The sequence below is a fragment of the Pseudophryne corroboree genome, chromosome 12, assembly GCF_028390025.1.
Source record: "Pseudophryne corroboree isolate aPseCor3 chromosome 12, aPseCor3.hap2, whole genome shotgun sequence".
Taxonomy (NCBI): domain Eukaryota; kingdom Metazoa; phylum Chordata; class Amphibia; order Anura; family Myobatrachidae; genus Pseudophryne; species Pseudophryne corroboree.
In genome coordinates this window covers 174,646,814-174,672,691 of record NC_086455.1, presented here as the reverse complement: position 1 = coordinate 174,672,691, position 25,878 = coordinate 174,646,814, and the positions used below count along the sequence as shown (strand labels likewise).

General features: G+C 47.5%; 1 protein-coding gene across 3 annotated transcripts in view; it reads right to left on the bottom strand.

Moving 5' to 3' along the window:
• The window catches only part of TDP1 (tyrosyl-DNA phosphodiesterase 1), a 100,157-nt gene that overhangs the window by 29,730 nt on the left and 44,549 nt on the right, over positions 1-25,878 (bottom strand). For all 3 annotated transcript variants that reach the window (XM_063948626.1, XM_063948625.1, XM_063948624.1), the window contains exons 9-13: positions 21,199-21,277; positions 20,750-20,935; positions 16,930-16,978; positions 16,249-16,315; positions 15,422-15,529 (exon numbers count right to left, since the gene is read on the bottom strand). In XM_063948626.1, coding sequence (XP_063804696.1) covers positions 15,422-15,529; positions 16,249-16,315; positions 16,930-16,978; positions 20,750-20,935; positions 21,199-21,277 — 489 coding nt within the window. The remainder of the gene's footprint in view (positions 1-15,421; positions 15,530-16,248; positions 16,316-16,929; positions 16,979-20,749; positions 20,936-21,198; positions 21,278-25,878) is intronic.

Here is a 25,878-nt window from a genome sequence, read left to right as displayed (position 1 = left end):
TGCTCCTGTACTGTGACTAGCACAGGGGCATGTATATACTAGATACACTGTATATGCTCCTGTACTGTGACTAGCACAGGGGCATGTATATACTAGATACACTGTATATGCTCCTGTACTGTGACTAGCACAGCGGCATGTATATACTAGATACACTGTATGTGCTCCTGTACTGTGACTAGCACAGGGGCATGTATATACTAGATACACTGTATGTGCTCCTGTACTGTGGCTAGCACAGGGGCATGTATATACTAGATACACTGTATGTGCTCCTGTACTGTGACTAGCACAGGGGCATGTATATACTAGATACACTGTATGTGCTCCTGTACTGTGACTAGCACAGCGGCATGTATATACTAGATACACTGTATGTGCTCCTGTACTGTGACTAGCACAGGGGCATGTATATACTAGATACACTGTATGTGCTCCTGTACTGTGGCTAGCACAGGGGCATGTATATACTAGATACACTGTATGTGCTCCTGTACTGTGGCTAGCACAGGGGCATGTATATACTAGATACACTGTATGTGCTCCTGTACTGTGACTAGCACAGGGGCATGTATATACTAGATACACTGTATGTGCTCCTGTACTGTGACTAGCACAGGGGCATGTATATACTAGATACACTGTATACGCTCCTGTACTGTGACTAGTACAGCGGCATGTATATACTAGATACACTGTATACGCTCCTGTACTGTGACTAGCACAGGGGCACGTATATACTAGATACACTGTATGTGCTCCTGTACTGTGACTAGCACAGGGGCACGTATATACTAGATACACTGTATGTACTCCTGTACTGTGACTAGCACAGGGGCATGTATATACTAGATACACTGTATGTGCTCCTGTACTGTGACTAGCACAGGGGCATGTATATACTAGATACACTGTATGTGCTCCTGTACTGTGACTAGCACAGGGGCATGTATATACTAGATACACTGTATGTGCTCCTGTACTGTGGCTAGCACAGCGGCATGTATATACTAGATACACTGTATGTGCTCCTGTACTGTGGCTAGCACAGGGGTATGTATATACTAGATACACTGTATGTGCTCCTGTACTGTGACTAGCACAGGGGCATGTATATACTAGATACACTGTATGTGCTCCTGTACTGTGACTAGCACAGGGGCATGTATATACTAGATACACTGTATGTGCTCCTGTACTGTGACTAGCACAGGGGCATGTATATACTAGATACACTGTATGTGCTCCTGTACTGTGACTAGCACAGGGGCATGTATATACTAGATACACTGTATGTGCTCCTGTACTGTGACTAGCACAGGGGCATGTATATACTAGATACACTGTATGTGCTCCTGTACTGTGGCTAGCACAGGGGCATGTATATACTAGATACACTGTATGTGCTCCTGTACTGTGGCTAGCACAGGGGCATGTATATACTAGATACACTGTATGTGCTCCTGTACTGTGGCTAGCACAGGGGCATGTATATACTAGATACACTGTATGTGCTCCTGTACTGTGGCTAGCACAGGGGCACGTATATACTAGATACACTGTATGTGCTCCTGTACTGTGACTAGCACAGGGGCATGTATATACTAGATACACTGTATGTGCTCCTGTACTGTGACTAGCACAGGGGCATGTATATACTAGATACACTGTATGTGCTCCTGTACTGTGACTAGCACAGGGGCATGTATATACTAGATACACTGTATATGCTCCTGTACTGTGACTAGCACAGGGGCATGTATATACTAGATACACTGTATATGCTCCTGTACTGTGACTAGCACAGCGGCATGTATATACTAGATACACTGTATGTGCTCCTGTACTGTGACTAGCACAGGGGCATGTATATACTAGATACACTGTATATGCTCCTGTACTGTGACTAGCACAGGGGCATGTATATACTAGATACACTGTATATGCTCCTGTACTGTGACTAGCACAGCGGCATGTATATACTAGATACACTGTATGTGCTCCTGTACTGTGACTAGCACAGGGGCATGTATATACTAGATACACTGTATACGCTCCTGTACTGTGACTAGCACAGGGGCATGTATATACTAGATACACTGTATGTGCTCCTGTACTGTGACTAGCACAGGGGCATGTATATACTAGATACACTGTATGTGCTCCTGTACTGTGACTAGCACAGGGGCATGTATATACTAGATACACTGTATGTGCTCCTGTACTGTGGCTAGCACAGGGGCATGTATATACTAGATACACTGTATGTGCTCCTGTACTGTGACTAGCACAGGGGCATGTATATACTAGATACACTGTATGTGCTCCTGTACTGTGACTAGCACATGGGCATGTATATACTAGATACACTGTATGTGCTCCTGTACTGTGACTAGCACAGGGGCATGTATATACTAGATACACTGTATGTGTTCCTGTACTGTGACTAGCACAGGGGCATGTATATACTAGATACACTGTATGTGCTCCTGTACTGTGACTAGCACAGGGGCATGTATATACTAGATACACTGTATGTGCACCTGTACTGTGACTAGCACAGGGGCATGTATATACTAGATACACTGTATGTGCTCCTGTACTGTGGCTAGCACAGGGGCATGTATATACTAGATACACTGTATGTGCTCCTGTACTGTGACTAGCACAGGGGCATGTATATACTAGATACACTGTATGTGCTCCTGTACTGTGGCTAGCACAGGGGCATGTATATACTAGATACACTGTATGTGCTCCTGTACTGTGACTAGCACAGGGGCATGTATATACTAGATACACTGTATGTGCTCCTGTACTGTGACTAGCACAGGGGCATGTATATACTAGATACACTGTATGTGCTCCTGTACTGTGACTAGCACAGGGGCATGTATATACTAGATACACTGTATGTGCTCCTGTACTGTGACTAGCACAGGGGCATGTATATACTAGATACAGTGTATGTGCTCCTGTACTGTGGCTAGCACAGGGGCATGTATATACTAGATACACTGTATGTGTTCCTGTACTGTGGCTAGCACAGGGGCATGTATATACTAGATACACTGTATACGCTCCTGTACTGTGACTAGCACAGGGGCATGTATATACTAGATACACTGTATGTACTCCTGTACTGTGACTAGCACAGGGGCATGTATATACTAGATACACTGTATGTGCTCCTGTACTGTGACTAGCACAGGGGCATGTATATACTAGATACACTGTATGTGCTCCTGTACTGTGGCTAGCACATGGGCATGTATATACTAGATACACTGTATGTGCTCCTGTACTGTGACTAGCACAGGGGCATGTATATACTAGATACACTGTATGTACTCCTGTACTGTGACTAGCACAGGGGCATGTATATACTAGATACACTGTATGTGCTCCTGTACTGTGACTAGCACAGGGGCATGTATATACTAGATACACTGTATGTGCTCCTGTACTGTGACTAGTACAGCGGCATGTATATACTAGATACACTGTATACGCTCCTGTACTGTGACTAGCATACGGGCACGTATATACTAGATACACTGTATGTGCTCCTGTACTGTGACTAGCACAGGGGCATGTATATACTAGATACACTGTATGTGCTCCTGTACTGTGACTAGCACAGGGGCATGTATATACTAGATACACTGTATGTGCTCCTGTACTGTGACTAGCACAGGGGCATGTATATACTAGATACACTATATGTGCTCCTGTACTGTGGCTAGCACAGGGGCATGTATATACTAGATACACTGTATGTGCTCCTGTACTGTGGCTAGCACAGGGGTATGTATATACTAGATACACTGTATATGCTCCTGTACTGTGGCTAGCACAGGGGCATGTATATACTAGATACACTGTATGTGCTCCTGTACTGTGACTAGCACAGGGACATGTATATACTAGATACACTGTATATGCTCCTGTACTGTGGCTAGCACAGGGGCATGTATATACTAGATACACTGTATGTGCTCCTGTACTGTGGCTAGCACAGGGGCATGTATATACTAGATACACTGTATGTGCTCCTGTACTGTGACTAGCACAGGGACATGTATATACTAGATACACTGTATGTGCTCCTGTACTGTGACTAGCACAGGGGCATGTATATACTAGATACTCTGTATGTGCTCCTGTACTGTGACTAGCACAGGGGCATGTATATACTAGATACACTGTATGTGCTCCTGTACTGTGACTAGCACAGCGGCATGTATATACTAGATACACTGTATGTGCTCCTGTACTGTGACTAGCACAGGGGCATGTATATACTAGATACACTGTATGTGCTCCTGTACTGTGACTAGCACAGGGGCATGTATATACTAGATACACTGTATGTGCTCCTGTACTGTGGCTAGCACAGGGGCATGTATATACTAGATACACTGTATGTGCTCCTGTACTGTGACTAGCACAGGGGCATGTATATACTAGATACACTGTATGTGCTCCTGTACTGTGACTAGCACAGCGGCATGTATATACTAGATACACTGTATGTGCTCCTGTACTGTGACTAGCACAGGGGCATGTATATACTAGATACACTGTATGTGCTCCTGTACTGTGGCTAGCACAGGGACATGTATATACTAGATACACTGTATGTGCTCCTGTACTGTGGCTAGCACAGGGGCATGTATATACTAGATACACTGTATGTGCTCCTGTACTGTGACTAGCACAGGGGCATGTATATACTAGATACACTGTATGTGCTCCTGTACTGTGGCTAGCACAGGGACATGTATATACTAGATACACTGTATGTGCTCCTGTACTGTGGCTAGCACAGGGGCATGTATATACTAGATACACTGTATGTGCTCCTGTACTGTGACTAGCACAGGGGCATGTATATACTAGATACACTGTATGTGCTCCTGTACTGTGACTAGCACAGGGGCATGTATATACTAGATACACTGTATGTGCTCCTGTACTGTGACTAGCACAGGGGCATGTATATACTAGATACACTGTATGTGCTCCTGTACTGTGGCTAGCACAGGGGCATGTATATACTAGATACACTGTATGTGCTCCTGTACTGTGACTAGCACAGGGGCATGTATATACTAGATACACTGTATGTGCTCCTGTACTGTGACTAGCACAGGGGCATGTATATACTAGATACACTGTATGTGCTCCTGTACTGTGTGACCAGGAAATGTCACAGTCATCCGCACCTTTGCTGCGCCCAACTGCCCCTTCCCCCGCTCCATACGCTTGGCGAGCCTCCAGCCATCATCACCAGGCCGCACTTCCTCCGGCCTGGCCTCATGCTATAAGGGTGTCATGCAGGTGCTGAGACTGACAATGGGCGTTCCTGAGCAGCGAGCACCGGAAGCCGACGTACTACCCCAATTATACGTCTATAACAGGGATATTTATACACAGTCGCTACTTATTTACACTACACAACAGTAAAACAACATCCGGATAGTTCTCCTTTCTATCCCACTGAAAGGCATAAAGACAAAAGCACAGCCACCCCCCACAGTGGCGGCTGCCGAGGCGTTAGTGCTGGGCAGAATGGCGCACGGTCTGTAACAACAGCGCAGCAGGAGAACTAGAAACAACGTACTCAGAATAGGAAATTATTGGTTATCCCCAACTGCACAGCCGGGGGTTATTGTGCTGCGTTGTATTGTGTACAATGGCAAACAAGCAGATAAATCAATGACCCTGTAGCTGAGGCATCGTCACTCCAATCTCCCAACACATGGACTGGTGGCGCAGTTACCGCTCTCTACATTGTGACATGTGACACCTGTATGGTACAGAGGTGTCTGGTGTTATACTATGTACACAGAGCTCCATGTAAAGTGACACAAGCCGGGAATGCACTTAGCGAGCGTCCTCTGCATGACCATGACAATCGCCGCACACCGAGGAAGCTTCCGCGTCACAGGGAAGTAGTGGATGTAACATAGTATTATAATTATATAGGACAAATAATGACAAACTGGTAAATATACACACAGGGGTCAGTCCAATTAGCTGAGAGATGTTTCATGAAACTCGCAGACGTTGCACAAATGCGCGCTCCCATAAATTCTCCAATCCAGTTACATATGCCCATTTGCGGCACTCGCAGTGAGGTTCGCGAATTGTCAGCCATATGTAGTGTGAGAGAAGTGCAAGAAAAAGTGGGGTGACCTTCCCGGACCCCCCCAAAAAGTGACAATTGTGTTTGCAGAATCATACAAAAGGCTGTTAGGGGGCATAAGGAAAGCACGGGGGGTAATTAAACGGTGATCAATGTCTGATTTGTGCATTAAAAAAAAAAAAAAAAATACAAAATGCTAAAAAGCAAAAACATTGGTCGTTTTCTTTCATAAGGAGAAAAGAAAAATGCAAAAAAGTAAGAAGATGAAATAAACATTAAAAAAACTATAAAAAGCAATTACTGTTCAAAAAAATAAATACTGTAATTAAATTTGGGGTGCATTAAGCAACAATAATTATTAGGGGGTCATTTGAGTCCTTTTTATTTCAACCTCCCAAAAAATTTAATTAATGGACTAATTAAGCTAATTGATAACTTTCCGTTGCACAATTAGTCATTTTGGGGGGGGGGGGGGTCCAAGGGGTTCTGCAAGGTGTCTGTACGTTTCAAAAATCTTCACTACCATCTCTCACTGTCCGGGAGGAGTGAACAGAAGAATGCGACGTTCCTCTGCCTGGTACAACATGGATCTCTGATTGGAGAATTCACAGAGATAAAGGCAACTCGCCCCTCATAGGAGTGACCCGTTTTTATTATGATGATATCGCCCCTTTTCCATACATATTTCTTTAGTTACCGGAACACACTCAATGCCACCCCAAATACTGGTGCAAGAACGGTTCCCCAGTGGTGCTCGACGTGACACAAGGACAGAGCATGTTAGTGTAACTGCCCCTGCACAGTCACCCCCTCCTGCACAAACCATTATGGTGGGAGGGACGGGGCAGGATACATGTTGGGGCGCTGGTGGGGCGGTGCTGGCGGGGCAGGATACACGTTGGGGTGCTGGCGGGGCAGGATACACGTTGGGGTGCTGGCGGGGCAGGATACACGTTGGGGTGCTGGCGGGGTAGGATACACGTTGGGGTGCTGGCGGGGCAGGATACACGTTGGGGTGCTGGCGGGGCAGGATACACGTTGGGGTGCTGGCGGGGCAGGATACATGTTGGGGTGCTGGCGGGGCAGGATACACGTTGGGGTGCTGGCGGGGCAGGATACACGTTGGGGTGCTGGCGGGGCAGGTTACACGTTGGGGTGCTGGCGGGGCAGGATACACGTTGGGGTGCTGGCGGGGCAGGATACACGTTGGGGTGCTGGCGGGGCAGGATACACGTTGGGGTGCTGGCGGGGCAGGATACATGTTGGGGTGCTGGCGGGGCAGGATACATGTTGGGGTGCTGGCGGGGCAGGATACATGTTGGGGTGCTGGCGGGGCAGGATACATGTTGGGGTGCTGGCGGGGCAGGATACATGTTGGGGTGCTGGCGGGGCAGGATACATGTTGGGGTGCTGGCGGGGCAGGATACATGTTGGGGTGCTGGCGGGGCAGGTTACACGTTGGGGTGCTGGCGGGGCAGGATACGTGTTGGGGTGCTGGCGGGGCAGGATACGTGTTGGGGTGCTGGCGGGGCAGGATACACGTTGGGGTGCTGGCGGGGCAGGTTACACGTTGGGGCGCTGGTACCACTTTGTGACTTTCACACGTATATGAGTGTACGACACAATGACACAAGTGGGGGAGGGGAGAATACAAGCTAAGAAAAAGTACATAAAGAATAAAGAGCATAACACCTGCCTGAGGCCCAGGGATGTATCTAGGGGCGAGCGAGCCGTGCAATCACGCAGTGCGCCCAGCCGCCAACCCCTGCTGGGCGCTGTACAGTCACCCCATCAGAACCTGCTCAAACATGTCTGCAGCGGGGGTGGGCGGTGTGATGTGAGCTCCCCCCACACACACCCGCCTGCCTACCTACCTGCCGCACCAGAGGATGGGCACTGAGGGCTGCAGGCACCTGCTGTAAGTGGCCAGCGCCTATTTTGTGCTGAAGAAGGGGGTGCCCAGGCTCAGTAATCACGTGCCCAGGCTCAGTAATCACGTGCCCAGGCTCAGTAATCACGTGCCCAGGCTCAGTAATCACGTGCCCAGGCTCAGTAATCACGTGCCCAGGCTCAGTAATCACGTGCACAGGCTTGTTTCCTATCTGGGTCAGTGAATTGTAATTTCTCCTCTGGAGGCCAATATCTGTGGGTGCAGGGTGCAAAAATAGGATTTTGGTACTTACCAGGTAAATCCTTTTCTTTGAATCCATAGGGGGCACTGGAGTACTCTTGGGATATGGACGGCCTCCACAGGAAGTAGGCACTGAATAAATTAATTTTGAAACTACACCTCCCCTCCATATCCCTGAGTACCTCAGTGTTTTTTACTGAGCCGAACAGGAGCGATAGAGAGGTTGACAGTGTAGAATTACATATAACATAACGGACAACAATAAAGTTGACACAACATTACTGACAACTAAACAGTTGACACCATAACCGATTAGAACTTGTTAATCTGAACCAGTCGGTGAGAATGTGTTACCATAAGATCTACTGAACCTACCCCAAACCAGGTAAACTGCTCTGGGTGGGCGTCCAGTGCCCCCTATGGATTCAAAGAAAAGGATTTACCTGGTAAGTACCAAAATCCTATTTTCTTTTTCATCCACTAGAGGTCACTGGAGTACTCTTGGGACGTACCAAAGTTTCCCCTGTGGGCGGGAGAGCTGTTTGGCACCTGTAACACTAGGCGGCCAAAGCTAGATGCTGATGCCGCCAACGCATCAAACTTGTAGAGGCGCACAAACGTGTGCACCGAAGACCATGTAGCCGCCCGGCAAAGCTGTGTCGTAGAAGCTCCACGACTCGCTGCCCATGATGTTCCCACAGCCCGTGTGGAATGAGCCGTTACTGATGTAGGCGGCTGTAACCTAGCATGAAGGTAAGCCTGACGTATGGTCAGTTTAATCCAACTGGATAAGGTCTGCCTAGAAGCTGGCCAACTCATCTTGGCAGCATCATAGAGAGCAAACAACGTATCCGTCTTACGAACGGTCGATGTTCGGGATACATAAATGCGTAATGCGCGTACCACATCCAACCTACCAGAGTCTTCTGTAACACAGGAACTACTATTGGTTGATTGATGTGAAAAGATGACACTACCTTTGGTAGAAAAGCGGAATTCGTCCGGAGTTCCGCTCTGTCATCATGAAACACTAAACACGGTGGCTTGCACGACAAAGCACCCAAATCTGAAACACACCTTGCTGACGCTAAGGCTAAAAGAAAAAATGGTTTCCCAATTGAGAAATTTAATATCCACTTGTTGTAAAGGGTTCATAATAAAAAGACTGTAAGAAATCTAAAAACCAGATTCAAGTCTTACGGCGCAGTAGGTGGAGTGAATGGAGGCTGAACTCTGAGGACACCCTGCATAAAGGTGTGAACCGACGGCAATAGAGCCCATCTACTATGAAAAAAAAAAATGGACAACGCCGATATCTGCACTTTAAGTGTGGATAAACTCAGACCTCTATCTAACCCCATCTGTAGAAATAACAAAAGACGGGATAACTTAAAAGATGATGTCGGAAACTTCCGCGCTTCACACCAACCTACATAGGCACGCCAAATTCTGTAATAATGAGCTGCCGTAACCGGCTTCCTAGCTCGTAACATGGTTGGTATAACCGATTCTGGAATGCCCTCTCTTCTTACGAGGGCTGTCTCAATAGCCACCCCGTCAAACGCGGCCGCGCTAAATCGGGGTAAAGGAACGGACCCTGCTGTAACAGGTCAGGACGTAGTGGGAGCGGCCAAAGACCGACTGCGAGTAGACCGTGGAGATCCGAGAACCAAGCTCTCCGAGGCCAAAGAAGCGCCACTAGTGTAACTGTGAAGGACTCTCCTTTGATCCGTTTTAGCCACAGAGGGAGCAGTGGAAACAGATACACAAGACTGTACGGCCACGTGATTGTGAGAGCATCCACCGCCACTGCCTTTGGATCTCTCGTTCTGGACACGACCTGGGGCGTTTGATGATTGTGGCGAGATGCCATCAGGTCCACCTGCGGGTAACTCCATTTCTGGACCAGCATGTGAAATACTTCTGGATTTAATGCCCATTCTCCTGGATGAAAATTCAGACGGCTGAGATAATCCGCCTCCCAGTTGTCCACTCCCGGAATGACTACTGCCGACAATATCATTTGGTGATACTCGGCCCAATAGAGGATTGAAGCTACTTCCCGCATTGCCATACGGCTTTTCGTTCCTTCTTGTTTGTTGATGTATGCGACCGCCGTCGCATTGTCTGACTGCACCTGAACAGCCTGAGCCTGCAGCCTGTGCACTGCTTGTCGTAGCGCATTGTAAATTGCCCGGAGTTCCAGGACATTTATAGACAGCAATCTTTCGTGAACCGCCCAGAGACCCTGGAGCTGATAATTTTGAACTACAGCTCCCCAACCTCTGAGACTCGCGTCCGCCGTGAGAATTATCCAATTCCAGGCACCGAACCGTTTCCCTGCGGTTAGATTCTGTACTTTGAGCCACCAGAGTAGAGACACTCTGGCCCTTGGAGACAACCTCACCCTGCGGTAAATCTGCAGATGCGAGCTCGACCACTGTGCGAGCACATCCAATTGAAAAGGACGTGAGTGAAGTCCTCCGAACTGAAGCGCTTCGAAAGCCACCACTATTGTGTCTAATAGGCGAATGCACAAATGAACCGAGACTGTGCGTGGCTTGAGCACTAATTGTACCAGATGACGAATGACCTGTACTTTCTGTTCGGGTAGGTAAATTATTTGATTTACCGTATCGAGAATCATGCCTAGGAATTGAAGTCGTTGAGACGGAATCATTCAGGAATTCGCGTAGACAATGGTAGGAAATCAGATTTCCCCCCCCCCACTTGGTCTGCGATCTATCTCGTTTGGAATCCGACTCCGCCTGTTAGGAACGTAGCCAAAGTGGACGTTATGCGCCACTAGCGAAGCTGAAAACGCAAGTACCAACTGCCAACGTCCAAAGAAGCTGTAGGTAGCAAGAAGTGTAAGGTGGTCTTTATTTAGGGCAACCCTGAACTGGACTGCCCTGCCACTACAGCCTTGTTACCTCAAAAACCCTTACCAAAGCAGGGCGAAGCAACAGCCCTACTGCTGTGTAGGGTACACTCCGATAGGTAGTAAAACACCCAATAATTGTAATTGTCTCTCATTGGAAATCGTTCAGCCTTCGCTGAGAACCTGACGTACTGGCCTGGTGCTAAGAGGGCTGGCGGCAAATCGACCGCAACAATCTAACTGAAACAGTAAAAAAAAAAAAAAAAAAAATTATATATTTTTTTTTATTTTTATTTTTTTCCCTCAAGCAGTACATGCCCCCGCATTCCCCCAAAAGAGGACCGGTAAGGGTCTGTCTATGCAGTTTTTACGCAGAGCACTAACCACTATACGATCACGACAACTTAAACGAGCCAGGTAGGAGACGAACCTACAATCTTGTTATCTATAGTCAGATGCGTTATACATTGCGCCACTGGCCCAGATTCGTATTTGTCCGACACACTGTGTGACCGACTTTGCAGCGAAGCTGCTTGTTTGACTATGCATTAGACTTAGTGATCATGTACTCCAACCAGTAAGTACCGTGCATGTGGTTACCAGCAATAGTGAATCTTCCTGTAGAGTCATGCTGTACAAAAAACAATTAATAAATTAAACTCCTAACAACACCCCGCTCCTCCAGATGCTAAGTGTTGTAGAGTAGCAACCTCCGGGAAAGAACCAGGAAGTAACGTTAAAAGAAAATGGTGTCCTACCATGTTGTTTTTTTTTTTTTTTTTTTTTTTTTTTTTTAACACCTGTTAAACCAGGATCTGAACCAGTGTCCATGCAATCACAATGTTCACTGTGGCCGGAAAGCCTAACCACTTAGCTACAGAGCCACCTGTAAAAACAATAAGCAAAGCTGCTGCAGATGAGGCCTGAACTCACCATGTTTGCCGTGCTCAACAGATACTGTTTAATAAGCACTGTGTGCTGACCATTTAGTCTTGCTTACTGCAAAATAGATTTTTAATGTCAGCATATTATATATATATATATATATATATATATATCTACACATACATACATACAACAATATATATTCACACATACTCAGACCTTAATAAATATATATATATATATATATATATATATATATATATATTTCCATATATGCATACATACACATATATATTATATACCCATATACAAATATCCAGATATATCCTGATACAGAGGTATAATAAATTTTTTAGAAGTCTGAAACTAAATGTGACCTCACACAGGCTTAAAACCTGAGATGACTGCTGCTTAACCACAGCTTACTTAATGGGCCCTATCTAGTGGCCGGCACCGGAAGCGCGCTCTTGGGAGCAGCCTCTGGAGAGCTATCCTGACTGTTAAACCTATGGTAGGTTTATATTGATAGTGTAAGCCCCATCTGAGCTATTTTTAACAGTTTGAACTAGCATGTATTAGTATGCAATCTAGTTGGATCACCAGTTTCCCCCAGATGGTAAAACACTATGCAACATTGCTTAGCTTCCAAGCTCAGATGAGTTTGGGTGTATCCAGAGTGGTGTGGCTGTAGATTAAAAATACCTACAGCACCTTGTACTCCCAGGTGGCTAATCAGGCCCAACACTGCTTAGCTTCCAAAATCAGATGAGATTGGGCGTATCCAGTGTGGTGTGGCCAAGTGAATTAAGCCAAAGCTGCTGCAGGCTTTGCAGTGCTCCACAGATACGGTTTTATAAGCACCATGTGCTGGCCAATTGATATAACATATCTTACTTTACAATAGTGAACAAAGCCAGTATTTGGCTGCCACAGCCATGATTCAGATTTGCAGTCTTTAGGATCATTATAAACAGTTTATGAAATAAATAATTAGTAAGTGTATACCCATGTTTTAGACATGGCAGGGAAACTGCTTATTAGTAATTGCTGGTGTCTTACTCATGCAGACAGACAATACAAAAAAAACAAAGAGACAACTTGCACGACTCAGTAAATAGCACTAAGGTGTCTCTATAAATATATATCTGGCCAAGTGCAGTGCACGCCAGCAATATGCCTGATCCCAAATTCCCCTTAACACCCCTGCGCCTTCAATGGAGGAGAGATGTAACACAGGAAATTCTGGAAATACAACAGGAAAAACAACAGGAAGCATGGTTAATATGTCCCCATGCTCACAGTATAACACAAAGTGCCGACTTATAATTATGTAGGCAGATTTAATAAACATCTTATGTTGCACTCAAACCTGCACATGTAACTTGTATCCTGTTTTAACAAAGACTTCATAGCCTATTGTAATACATATGCAGCGCTGCTGTATTCCCTTTATCAATAAGAGTTGAATCATGATCTTTTATCCAGTGACCCTGACATTTCTGTGTGCAGGGAACATCACTGTGGCAGCAAAGTTACTCATGGAGCGGCCTATGCATAAAACCATGTGGCTGACGCAGCTCAGAGCGGCGGGGGACCACACACACACAGTATCCCACACAGTGGGGCGGCAGCGTGAGCTGACCGCCCCGTTCAACATACCTGGACCCTGTGGTGAGGGCTATGACGGGGCTTCTCTGTAAGTTCCGTCCAGCCTTTACTGCAGGTTTTAGTCCTGCACGTGGTAGTGAGGGAGCTCTTTTTAGAGAGGTCCGACACCCACAGCTGCTAAAGCAGCCTTCACTATCCCGGACCCACGCCTATTGGAAGGGGGGGAAGGGATGTGGTAAATCGTTGAAAAAAGAAAAAACTTAGAAAAAATTCCAATGAAATGTGGACCTCTGTGGCAGCAAAGCCACAAGCCTACTAACTGTGTCGAGCACAGAAAAAACACTGAGGTACTCAGGAATATGGAGGGGAGGTGTAGTTTCAAAATTAATTTATTCAGTGCCTACTTCCTGTGGAGGCCGTCCATATCCCAAGAGTACTCCAGTGACCCCTAATGGATGAAAAAGAAACTGGGGTGTAAGGTAGTCCTGTCCTGCGAGGACACTATACTGCATTCTGAAAATATCCGGGGGGTTGGGCCGTTTATACTGTTCGCAGTGGGAGCCATATTGTCATACTCAGTAGAGAGGTGAAGCACCATGTGTGCCGCTATAATACATTTACCCATCTGTCTGGTTCTCATACCTAGACAATAATATTCTGATTGCACTGGTCCTCTGCCAATCAGACTGCAGGACAGGCAGTGATCCCTCCCCTCCCCTCTCCTTTGCAGTAAGTCACTTGTGGTGAGTTGGTGACGTTGGTCTAATCCATTAATGCAGACACACCAGACCATTGCTGAGGACCCTGCGGAGACCACAATGATATGTAAACTGAGGATCATTACTGATACTCAAAGTGCAAAGAACTCTTCTTTGTTTTCACTTAAACCAGTGACCGTGGTTCTGCAGCATTGCAATACTCAGGTCTGAGCGTGGAAGCGTTTCGAAAAAGATTCCGTCCACCTTGCGCCAACAGCCTGCAAAGGCAGAACCATAGCACCTGCATCCGCTGCGGGACCCCCATCAATGGGGGTATTAGGCCTGCCTCTCTTTTCAGAGCCCCTTGAGCCGTGTATGGGGGTCTCACAAAATGTAGATAGCAGGTAACGCTCCCAGAGGGAGCTTTGGTGGGTGGGAACATGACGCAAATCGCCTAGAAATGCACATTCCTCATATTCAGTCTCCTCTGTACATAGGAGGGTACTGACCACAGGCCCCGGGCTGCCCAGGGAGATGGCAGGATAATAAGGACAAGCAAAGGCCATTATCTGACAGAGAATACAGGATTGTCTGGGATCTACAAAACCTCAGCTACTTCATCTCTATAGTCATCCCTGCCAGATACAGGGGGATATATCTAATAACCCGGGAGGAGTGCGAGTTACTCATGCAGCGGTGTGTGAACGCCAGTAATGGCGCCCAAGCTCACACCCCCTTCTAGCGCTGGATCCGCACATTTTGCTCACACATTATGGGGCTGCGAGTCAGCAGTACCATAAGTCCGGGATACTTACCTGCACTTACCTGCAGCCGCAAATTCATCGCAGGTAACTGGAATCCTCCCCCACAGTGTTTAGTTATATTCACCAAACCTAGAGACCAAGTGGAGAGAGATAAAGTACCAACCAATCAGCTCCTCGCTGCATGTTACAGGCTATGTCTGAAGCTGGTTGGCTGGCACTTTATCTCTCTCCCGCCCGCCCCAGCCCCACTGAGGGAAATTGTAATGACATGGTGGGAGACACCCAGCTATATAAGTCTTGTACCTCGTCACTAGAAACCACGCCAGCTTCTGGCAGTCCGGGGAGACCCGCATGTAGGTTTTGATGTGAGGCATGGCTCGGCTGCGGCCTGAGGTTTCCGCTTTCCACCTGCTGCAAAGGAGAAAAATAGGGACACGGTTGGCGTGAGGAGGTAATATAATCTTCTGACCGGCCCCAGGGCCTCATCCCCCCGTATGATAGCAGTAATATGTGGCCGGCAGATCTATCCAATCACTGCGCAGCAGCGAGGTACCACACCGGTATGGAGCTGCCGCTTTACAATGACCGCACTGTAACTTCCAGGGACAGAACAGGGCTCCTGCCCGGAGTCTGTGAGATCCGAGACTCCACACGCGGCTGTGATTGGCTGAAGGAGTCACCAAGCGACATAACGCTCAGGTCCGTGTGAGATGAGGGCCTGGAACGTTCCCAGTTGTAACTTGTGAGCACTTGCGGCTCATCACAGGGAAAGACGTTCCTCCCATTTCACCAGGCTATTGATCAGGAGCCAGATTTAGGGAAAGACGTCCTAACACGCGACCGGCGTCTCTGACCACTGGATTTATAACAGCAACTGTAATAAATGCTCAGACAGGCTCGTTTAGATGCCGATTTAAATCCACTGGTCAAAGCCGCCAATCATCTCATAACACAACTGTTAGTAAATCAACCTCGCGGTCTGTAGACTAGGGTAGCAGGATTGCAGCATGAGTGAGATCTTCCCGGATATAGAGGGGGCCAGTATTACTGAATCACACAGACCCTGTGCCAGGCACCCAGTACATCATACTTGTAGGTAATAAGCCCCACTGTGACCAGCGGTTACCTACTGGAAATAGGAGTGAAGCCACGGCTGTTTCTGAGCGGTCTGGATACCATACGGCAAAGAGCCGCCAGCTGCAAAACACAATGATTCAGACAATGAACGCAAACAGCAGAAAGTGACTAAACTACACGTGACAAGGATCATACATGTGACAAGGATCATACATGTGGGAGATAAATGGCTACTGTGGGAGCGCCAGCCAGCAGCACTATAAGTACCAGCAATACCACACTCTCATTCTCTAACCTGTACATAGCACTGTATATCGGATAAGCACAGGGGACCCGATCCTGATAACAGGACAGTTTATGGTCAGTGCCTGTGAGACAGACTTTTATAGAAATATGGGATCTTATTTTTCATAGACAATAGTTATTCTGACACTAAAAAGTGTTATCCACTCAAAACAATTATTTCCTAACCGGCCCTGCACCCTGTCACCCCCCTCCAACCCTAGGTGCTGTTCCATCCTCCTACCCAGCCAGGCGATATCCCGTGTTACCCCTCTAACAGTCACGCAGAGCGCCGTCGTTGCTAGATTATAGGACCAGGAAACATGTAATAAATCTGGGGGCGGAGGGGAGGGGGTCACAAGCAGCAGGCGGGAGGAATTATTATCATCACCCATCTACAGGACGTCATAAATATTCCTATAAGCTTTCCCCCACTACTGGTACATATATACCTGGATATCCTTCCAAACTGGTCCGTACATTATCCACCGAGGGGTAGATCTGAAAAAGATGCAGAAAGAAGAGATGCTGATTTGGAACATAAAAGAACAAGTAACTGAGCACCTGGGTAACACCATGCTGCACTGCAGGGGGGCAGATGTAACATGCGCAGAGAGTTAGGTGTGGGCTACATGCAGAAGCAGCCAGTAACTGAGCACCTGGGTAACACCATGCTGCACTGCAGGGGGGCATATGTAACATGTGCAGAGAGTTAGGTGTGGGCTACATGCAGAAGCAGCCAGTAACTGAGCACCTGGGTAACACCATGCTACACTTCAGGGGGGCAGATGTAACATGTGCAGAGAGTTAGGTGTGGGCTACATGCAGAAGCAGCCAGTAACTGAGCATCTGGGTAACACCATTCTGCACTGCAGGGGGGCAGATGTAACATGTGCAGAGAGTTAGGTGTGGGCTACATGCAGAAGCAGCCAGTAACTGAGCACCTGGGTAACACCACGCTGCACTGCAGGGGGGCAGATGTAACATGTGCAGAGAGTTAGGTGTGGGCTACATGCAGAAGCAGCCAGTAACTGAGCATCTGGGTAACACCATGCTGCACTGCAGGGGGGCAGATGTAACATGTGCAGAGAGTTAGGTGTGGGCTACATGCAGAAGCAGCCAGTAACTGAGCACATGGGTAACACCATGCTACACTTCAGGGGGGCAGATGTAACATGTGCAGAGAGTTAGGTGTGGGCTACATGCAGAAGCAGCCAGTAACTGAGCACATGGGTAACACCATGCTACACTTCAGGGGGGCAGATGTAACATGTGCAGAGAGTTAGGTGTGGGCTACATGCAGAAGCAGCCAGTAACTGAGCATCTGGGTAACACCATGCTGCACAGCAGGGGGCAGATGTAACATGTGCAGAGAGTTAGGTGTGGGCTACATGCAGAAGCAGCCAGTAACTGAGCACATGGGTAACACCATGCTGCACTGCAGGGGGGCAGATGTAACATGTGCAGAGAGTTAGGTGTGGGCTACATGCAGAAGCAGCCAGTAACTGAGCATCTGGGTAACACCATGCTGCACTGCAGGGGGCAGATGTAACATGTGCAGAGAGTTAGGTGTGGGCTACATGCAGAAGCAGCCAGTAACTGAGCATCTGGGTAACACCATGCTGCACAGCAGGGGGCAGATGTAACATGTGCAGAGAGTTAGGTGTGGGCTACATGCAGAAGCAGCCAGTAACTGAGCACATGGGTAACACCATGCTGCACTGCAGGGGGGCAGATGTAACATGTGCAGAGAGTTAGGTGTGGGCTACATGCAGAAGCAGCCAGTAACTGAGCACATGGGTAACACCATGCTACACTTCAGGGGGGCAGATGTAACATGTGCAGAGAGTTAGGTGTGGGCTACATGCAGAAGCAGCCAGTAACTGAGCACATGGGTAACACCATGCTGCACAGCAGGGGGCATATGTAACATGTGCAGAGAGTTAGGTGTGGGCTACATGCAGAAGCAGCCAGTAACTGAGCACATGGGTAACACCATGCTACACTTCAGGGGGGCAGATGTAACATGTGCAGAGAGTTAGGTGTGGGCTACATGCAGAAGCAGCCAGTAACTGAGCATCTGGGTAACACCATGCTGCACAGCAGGGGGCAGATGTAACATGTGCAGAGAGTTAGGTGTGGGCTACATGCAGAAGCAGCCATTAACTGAGCATCTGGGTAACACCATGCTGCACTGCAGGGGGCAGATGTAACATGTGCAGAGAGTTAGGTGTGGGCTACATGCAGAAGCAGCCAGTAACTGAGCACCTGGGTAACACCATGCTACACTTCAGGGGGGCAGATGTAACATGTGCAGAGAGTTAGGTGTGGGCTACATGCAGAAGCAGCCAGTAACTGAGCATCTGGGTAACACCATGCTGCACTGCAGGGGGCAGATGTAACATGTGCAGAGAGTTAGGTGTGGGCTACATGCAGAAGCAGCCAGTAACTGAGCACATGGGTAACACCATGCTACACTTCAGGGGGGCAGATGTAACATGTGCAGAGAGTTAGGTGTGGGCTACATGCAGAAGCAGCCAGTAACTGAGCATCTGGGTATCACCATGCTGCACTGCAGGGGGGGCAGATGTAACATGTGCAGAGAGTTAGGTGTGGGCTACATGCAGAAGCAGCCAGTAACTCAGCACCTGGGTAACACCATGCGGCACTGCAGGGGGGCAGATGTAACATGTGCAGAGAGTTAGGTGTGGGCTACATGCAGAAGCAGCCAGTAACTGAGCATCTGGGTATCACCATGCTGCACTGCAGGGGGGGCAGATGTAACATGTACAGAGAGTTAGGTGTGGGCTACATGCAGAAGCAGCCAGTAACTGAGCACCTGGGTAACACCATGCTACACTTCAGGGGGGCAGATGTAACATGTGCAGAGAGTTAGGTGTGGGCTACATGCAGAAGCAGCCAGTAACTGAGCATCTGGGTAACACCATGCTGCACAGCAGGGGGCAGATGTAACATGTGCAGAGAGTTAGGTGTGGGCTACATGCAGAAGAAGCCATTAACTGAGCATCTGGGTAACACCATGCTGCACTGCAGGGGGCAGATGTAACATGTGCAGAGAGTTAGGTGTGGGCTACATGCAGAAGCAGCCAGTAACTCAGCACCTGGGTAACACCATGCGGCACTGCAGGGGGGCAGATGTAACATGTGCAGAGAGTTAGGTGTGGGCTACATGCAGAAGCAGCCAGTAACTGAGCACCTGGGTAACACCATGCTGCACAGCAGGGGGCAGATGTACCATGTGCAGAGAGTTAGGCGTGGGCTACATGCAGAAGCAGCCAGTAACTGAGCACCTGGGTAACACCATGCTGCACTGCAGGGAGGCAGATGTAACATGTGCAGAAAGTTAGGTGTGGGCTACATGCAGAAGCAGCCAGTAACTGAGCACCTGGGTAACGCCATGCTGCACTGCAGGGGGCAGATGTAAAATGTGCAGAGAGTTAGGTGTGGGAGGGGAGTGTCCTAGCTCAGAGCTACATTGCAGTGTGAGAATAAAGCTGCCAGCATGTGTGGGCTACATGCAGAAGCAGCCAGAAACTGAGCACCTGGGTAACACCATGCTGCGCTGCAGGGGGGCAGATGTAACATGTGCAGAGAGTTAGGTGTTGGCTACATGCAGAAGCAGCCAGGAACTGAGCACCTGGGTAACACCATGCTGCGCTGCAGGGGGGCAGATGTAACATGTGCAGAGAGTTAGGTGTTGGCTACATGCAGAAGCAGTCAGTAACTGAGCACCTGGGTAACACCATGCTGCGCTGCAGGGGGGCAGATGTAACATGTGCAGAGAGTTAGGTGTTGGCTACATGCAGAAGCAGTCAGTAACTGAGCACCTGGGTAACACTATGCTGCGCTGCAGGGGGGCAGATGTAACATGTGCAGAGAGTTAGGTGTTGGCTACATGCAGAAGCAGCCAGGAACTGAGCACCTGGGTAACACCATTCTGCGCTGCAGGGGGGCAGATGTAACATGTGCAGAGAGTTAGGTGTTGGCTACATGCAGAAGCAGTCAGTAACTGAGCACCTGGGTAACACTACGTGGCACATTCAAATGACTTTGCTGCCAGACATATCGGGTTGCAGAGTGGTAAGCGTTTGTTCATACACCTTGCCAATCGTTACATCGGTCAGCGGATCAGCCGGGAGGCCAATCATTTAGCCAGTGTACCCAGCCTTAGCATTTTCCTGATGACACAACGCCCAGGCGGCTGTGATAAGACACGACAGGAAAGTACCGGTACTAGGGCTTTGTGATTACCAGCTGCAGGGGGTTCTCTGTGTTCTGTAGAGTCTTCACCCCCTTCCCCAGGGTCTTCAGGCTCTCACTGAATTCAGAATGAAGCCACTTGGTCTTGTCAGCACCCATTGAGCCTATACTGGAGAACTGACCAAGCACCGGCCAGGACTCTGCACCAGCAATGGGACTGGCCTTCTCTCTCAGCAGCTGCGGAAAGATAAAATACAGCAGATTAACCGCTTTTAGGAGACGTTCCACAGGAGGATTCCTACACCCCTGAGCAAGATGAGGGGTCTGTCTGGGAGAGTCTCCTATCACACAGCGGACCCGGCCATACAGAGCTGGTAACATGCCGCAGGCAAAGGGACCAATATCACAGCATGCCTGGCCTCAACGCCACCTCCAAAGCGATAAGGGAACATAAGACGCCTGACAGTAGCAGCTCCCTACCCCGCAGGTAGATCACATACCTTTCTTACACGGAAATGCCCCCACTTCTCCTTGTCATTTCCCTGGTACCTCCCAGGTGTTGACCCGACAAGATACACCCTGCAATGTGCAATGATCAAAAAGTTAAATATTAGTGAATTAAGAAGCACTGAGAGGCATTTCCTAATACGCCAGCAATAACTTCCTCCAACTAAGAGGCATTTCCTAATACGCCAGCAATAACTTCCTCCAACTAAGAGGCATTTCCTAATACACCAGCAATAACTTCCTCCAACTAAGAGGCATTTCTTAATACGCCAGCAATAACTTCCTCCAACTAAGAGGCATTTCCTAATACTCCAGCAATAACTTCCTCCAACTAAGAAGCATTTCCTAATACGCCAGCAATAACTTCCTCCAACTAAGAGGCATTTCCTAATACACCAGCAATAACTTCCTCCAACTAAGAGGCATTTCCTAATACGCCAGCAATAACTTCCTCCAACTAAGAGGCATTTCCTAATACTCCAGCAATAACTTCCTCCAACTAAGAAGCATTTCCTAATACGCCAGCAATAACTTCCTCCAACTAAGAGGCATTTCCTAATACGCCAGCAATAACTTCCTCCAACTAAGAGGCATTTCTTAATACGCCAGCAATAACTTCCTCCAACTAAGAGGCATTTCCTAATACGCCAGCAATAACTTCCTCCAACTAAGAGGCATTTCCTAATACTCCAGCAATAACTTCCTCCAACTAAGAGGCATTTCCTAATACTCCAGCAATAACTTCCTCCAACTAAGAAGCATTTCCTAATACGCCAGCAATAACTTCCTCCAACTAAGAGGCATTTCCTAATACGCCAGCAATAACTTCCTCCAACTAAGAGGCATTTTCCTAATACGCCAGCAATAACTTCCTCCAACTAAGAGGCCTTTCCTAATACGCCAGCAAGAACTTCCTCCAACTAAGAGGCATTTCCTAATACGCCAGCAATAATTTCCTCCAACAAAGAGGCATTTCCTAATACGCCAGCAATAACTTCCTCCAACTGAGAGGCATTTCCTAATACGCCAGCAATAACTTCCTCCAACTGAGAGGCATTTCCTAATACGCCAGCAATAACTTCCTCCAACTAAGAGGCATTTCCTAATACGCCAGCAATAATTTCCTCCAACAAAGAGGCATTTCCTAATACGCCAGCAATAACTTCCTCCAACTAAGAGGCATTTCCTAATACGCCAGCAATAACTTCCTCCAACTAAGAGGCATTTCCTAATACACCAGCAATAACTTCCTCCAACTAAGAGGCATTTCCTAATACGCCAGCAATAACTTCCTCCAACTAAGAGGCATTTCCTAATACGCCAGCAATAACTTCCTCCAACTAAGAGGCATTTCCTAATACACCAGCAATAACTTCCTCCAACTAAGAGGCATTTCCTAATACGCCAGCAATAACTTCCTCCAACTAAGAGGCATTTCCTAATACGCCAGCAATAACTTCCTCCAACTAAGAGGCATTTCCTAATACGCCAGCAATAATTTCCTCCAACAAAGAGGCATTTCCTAATACGCCAGCAATAACTTCCTCCAACTAAGAGGCATTTCCTAATACGCCAGCAATAACTTCCTCCAACTAAGAGGCATTTTCCTAATACGCCAGCAATAACTTCCTCCAACTAAGAGGCCTTTCCTAATACGCCAGCAAGAACTTCCTCCAACTAAGAGGCATTTCCTAATACGCCAGCAATAATTTCCTCCAACAAAGAGGCATTTCCTAATACGCCAGCAATAACTTCCTCCAACTGAGAGGCATTTCCTAATACGCCAGCAATAACTTCCTCCAACTGAGAGGCATTTCCTAATACGCCAGCAATAACTTCCTCCAACTAAGAGGCATTTCCTAATACGCCAGCAATAATTTCCTCCAACAAAGAGGCATTTCCTAATACGCCAGCAATAACTTCCTCCAACTAAGAGGCATTTCCTAATACGCCAGCAATAACTTCCTCCAACTAAGAGGCATTTCCTAATACACCAGCAATAACTTCCTCCAACTAAGAGGCATTTCCTAATACGCCAGCAATAACTTCCTCCAACTAAGAGGCATTTCCTAATACGCCAGCAATAACTTCCTCCAACTAAGAGGCATTTCCTAATACACCAGCAATAACTTCCTCCAACTAAGAGGCATTTCCTAATACGCCAGCAATAACTTCCTCCAACTAAGAGGCATTTCCTAATACGCCAGCAATAACTTCCTCCAACTAAGAGGCATTTCCTAATACGCCAGCAATAACTTCCTCCAACTAAGAGGCATTTCCTAATACGCCAGCAATAATTTCCTCCAACAAAGAGGCATTTCCTAATACGCCAGCAATAACTTCCTCCAACAAAGAGGCATTTCCTAATACGCCAGCAATAACTTCCTCCAACTAAGAGGCATTTCCTAATACGCCAGCAATAACTTCCTCCAACTAAGAGGCATTTCCTAATACTCCAGCAATAACTTCCTCCAACTAAGAGGCATTTCCTAATACTCCAGCAATAACTTCCTCCAACTAAGAAGCATTTCCTAATACGCCAGCAATAACTTCCTCCAACTAAGAGGCATTTCCTAATACGCCAGCAATAACTTCCTCCAACTAAGAGGCATTTTCCTAATACGCCAGCAATAACTTCCTCCAACTAAGAGGCCTTTCCTAATACGCCAGCAATAACTTCCTCCAACTAAGAGGCCTTTCCTAATACGCCAGCAATAACTTCCTCCAACTAAGAGACATTTCCTAATACGCCAGCAATAATTTCCTCCAACAAAGAGGCATTTCCTAATACGCCAGCAATAACTTCCTCCAACTGAGAGGCATTTCCTAATACGCCAGCAATAACTTCCTCCAACTAAGAGGCATTTCCTAATACGCCAGCAATAACTTCCTCCAACTAAGAGGCATTTCCTAATACGCCAGCAATAATTTCCTCCAACAAAGAGGCATTTCCTAATACGCCAGCAATAACTTCCTCCAACTAAGAGGCATTTCCTAATACGCCAGCAATAACTTCCTCCAACTAAGAGGTGTGAGGATACGGATTCTCAGATCACTCAGGTAAACAGTTTAGTAAAGTGGCAAAGGCCCTTTATTGTAAAAATACACACACAGTACACAAAACAGTAACTATTACATGCCAGGATGGTATCTTACTTACTAAGTCCCCACAGTAGTTTAGAATTACAGTCTACCGATGTCACATGCCAGTAGTAGTTCTGTGTCTCCTGGTCTGGACTACCAGCTCACACAATAGCCTTCGCAACAAATTCTCACCACTGACGGCACCGCAATGCCTAGTCTGCGCATGCACTCCAGAAGTACCTCTACTCTCTGACCTTCTGTGTAGATCTCCCCCTCAGTGCACGTCCAGTAGCCTCTTGAAACCAGCAGATCCCAACAATGCTTCTAGGCCTCAGCACACTGGCAGCACTACCTTACCAGTAGCTTTCAGAAGCCAAACACATCACTCCTCTCAGGCCAGGAACTTCCGTGCACTCTCTGTTTCAAATCTCTGTTATCCTCAAACCTTTGTCTGTCCTACCATAAGGCGACACCTTCTGGCTCTGTATTGGGTGGGTTACATTAAAGGGGCTGACTACAGAACATTTTCAGATAGACCTACTTTAACATGCCCAGGCATGTCCTCTAGCACACAATAGATGTTAATTAAATGAACCTTAATTAATCTGATTGTGTGGCCTGGAATCCATTGTCTGGGGAACAATGAGGGGGGTGTATGGACTGACATCTGAGACTGGCTGTATCTCCAACAGCAAACAAACAGGTTATCAAAGCAGTCACATGGGGGGGAGGGGACACACACATTATTTTACAAACTATAATACAATAACCAATACATTCATATATATAAATCTTCATATGCATTCTGTACAAAATATCAGGCTAGACATATTATTCCCTGATAAGCACAAACACATATAACAGGGGGATAATGTTTCACAATAATATGTGATGTCCAGTTCTATTGTGAATCCAGGCAGCATGCTGTATAGGTGATAACCAAGTTCTGTCCTGTCTCTTTACACTAACGCACTGAATCCAGAAACAGGCTGGCAAAAAGTACTCCTCATGAGCCAGCTGGGCTGCGTCCGTTACAGACCTCCCCTACTTTTTCCAGCCGCTGCGATTCAGTGACAAGAGTAACCCATTTGGGATGGGCAGACATCACATCTGGACCGCCTGGGTCAAACAAGTGTGGGCTTACGTTTCCATCTGGCGGTAGAGGGTCTGGGCTCAGCAGTTCACAGTTTTTAAGACCCCCTCCAGTATCCCAGGCACTGTGTTTAAACAGCCTGATTGGTGGTGGGTAACCCCTATCATCAGAGGTGCTTCCCTCGCCACCCTCCTTTTTGGGTGACAACACTCCCTTTATCTTTGGTGCATCAGAGAGGAGAGTGAGCTGCATCAACAAAATCTGGTCTCTGGGGTCCTCACTCTCCCTCCCCAACACTATATTCCCTGGGAACTCCACCTCCATCACCTCTGGTGCATCTGGACAGTGGTTTGCCTCCCCCTCCCCCATTTTGAGTGACGTTACTCCCTCTACTTCTGAGGTATCACAGGGTAGCACAATCTGCATCACCAGCCTTGCATCAGGAAACCTGGCAGGGATAGTCAGTGGCTGGGGCCCTTCTTCTGTACTTAACCAC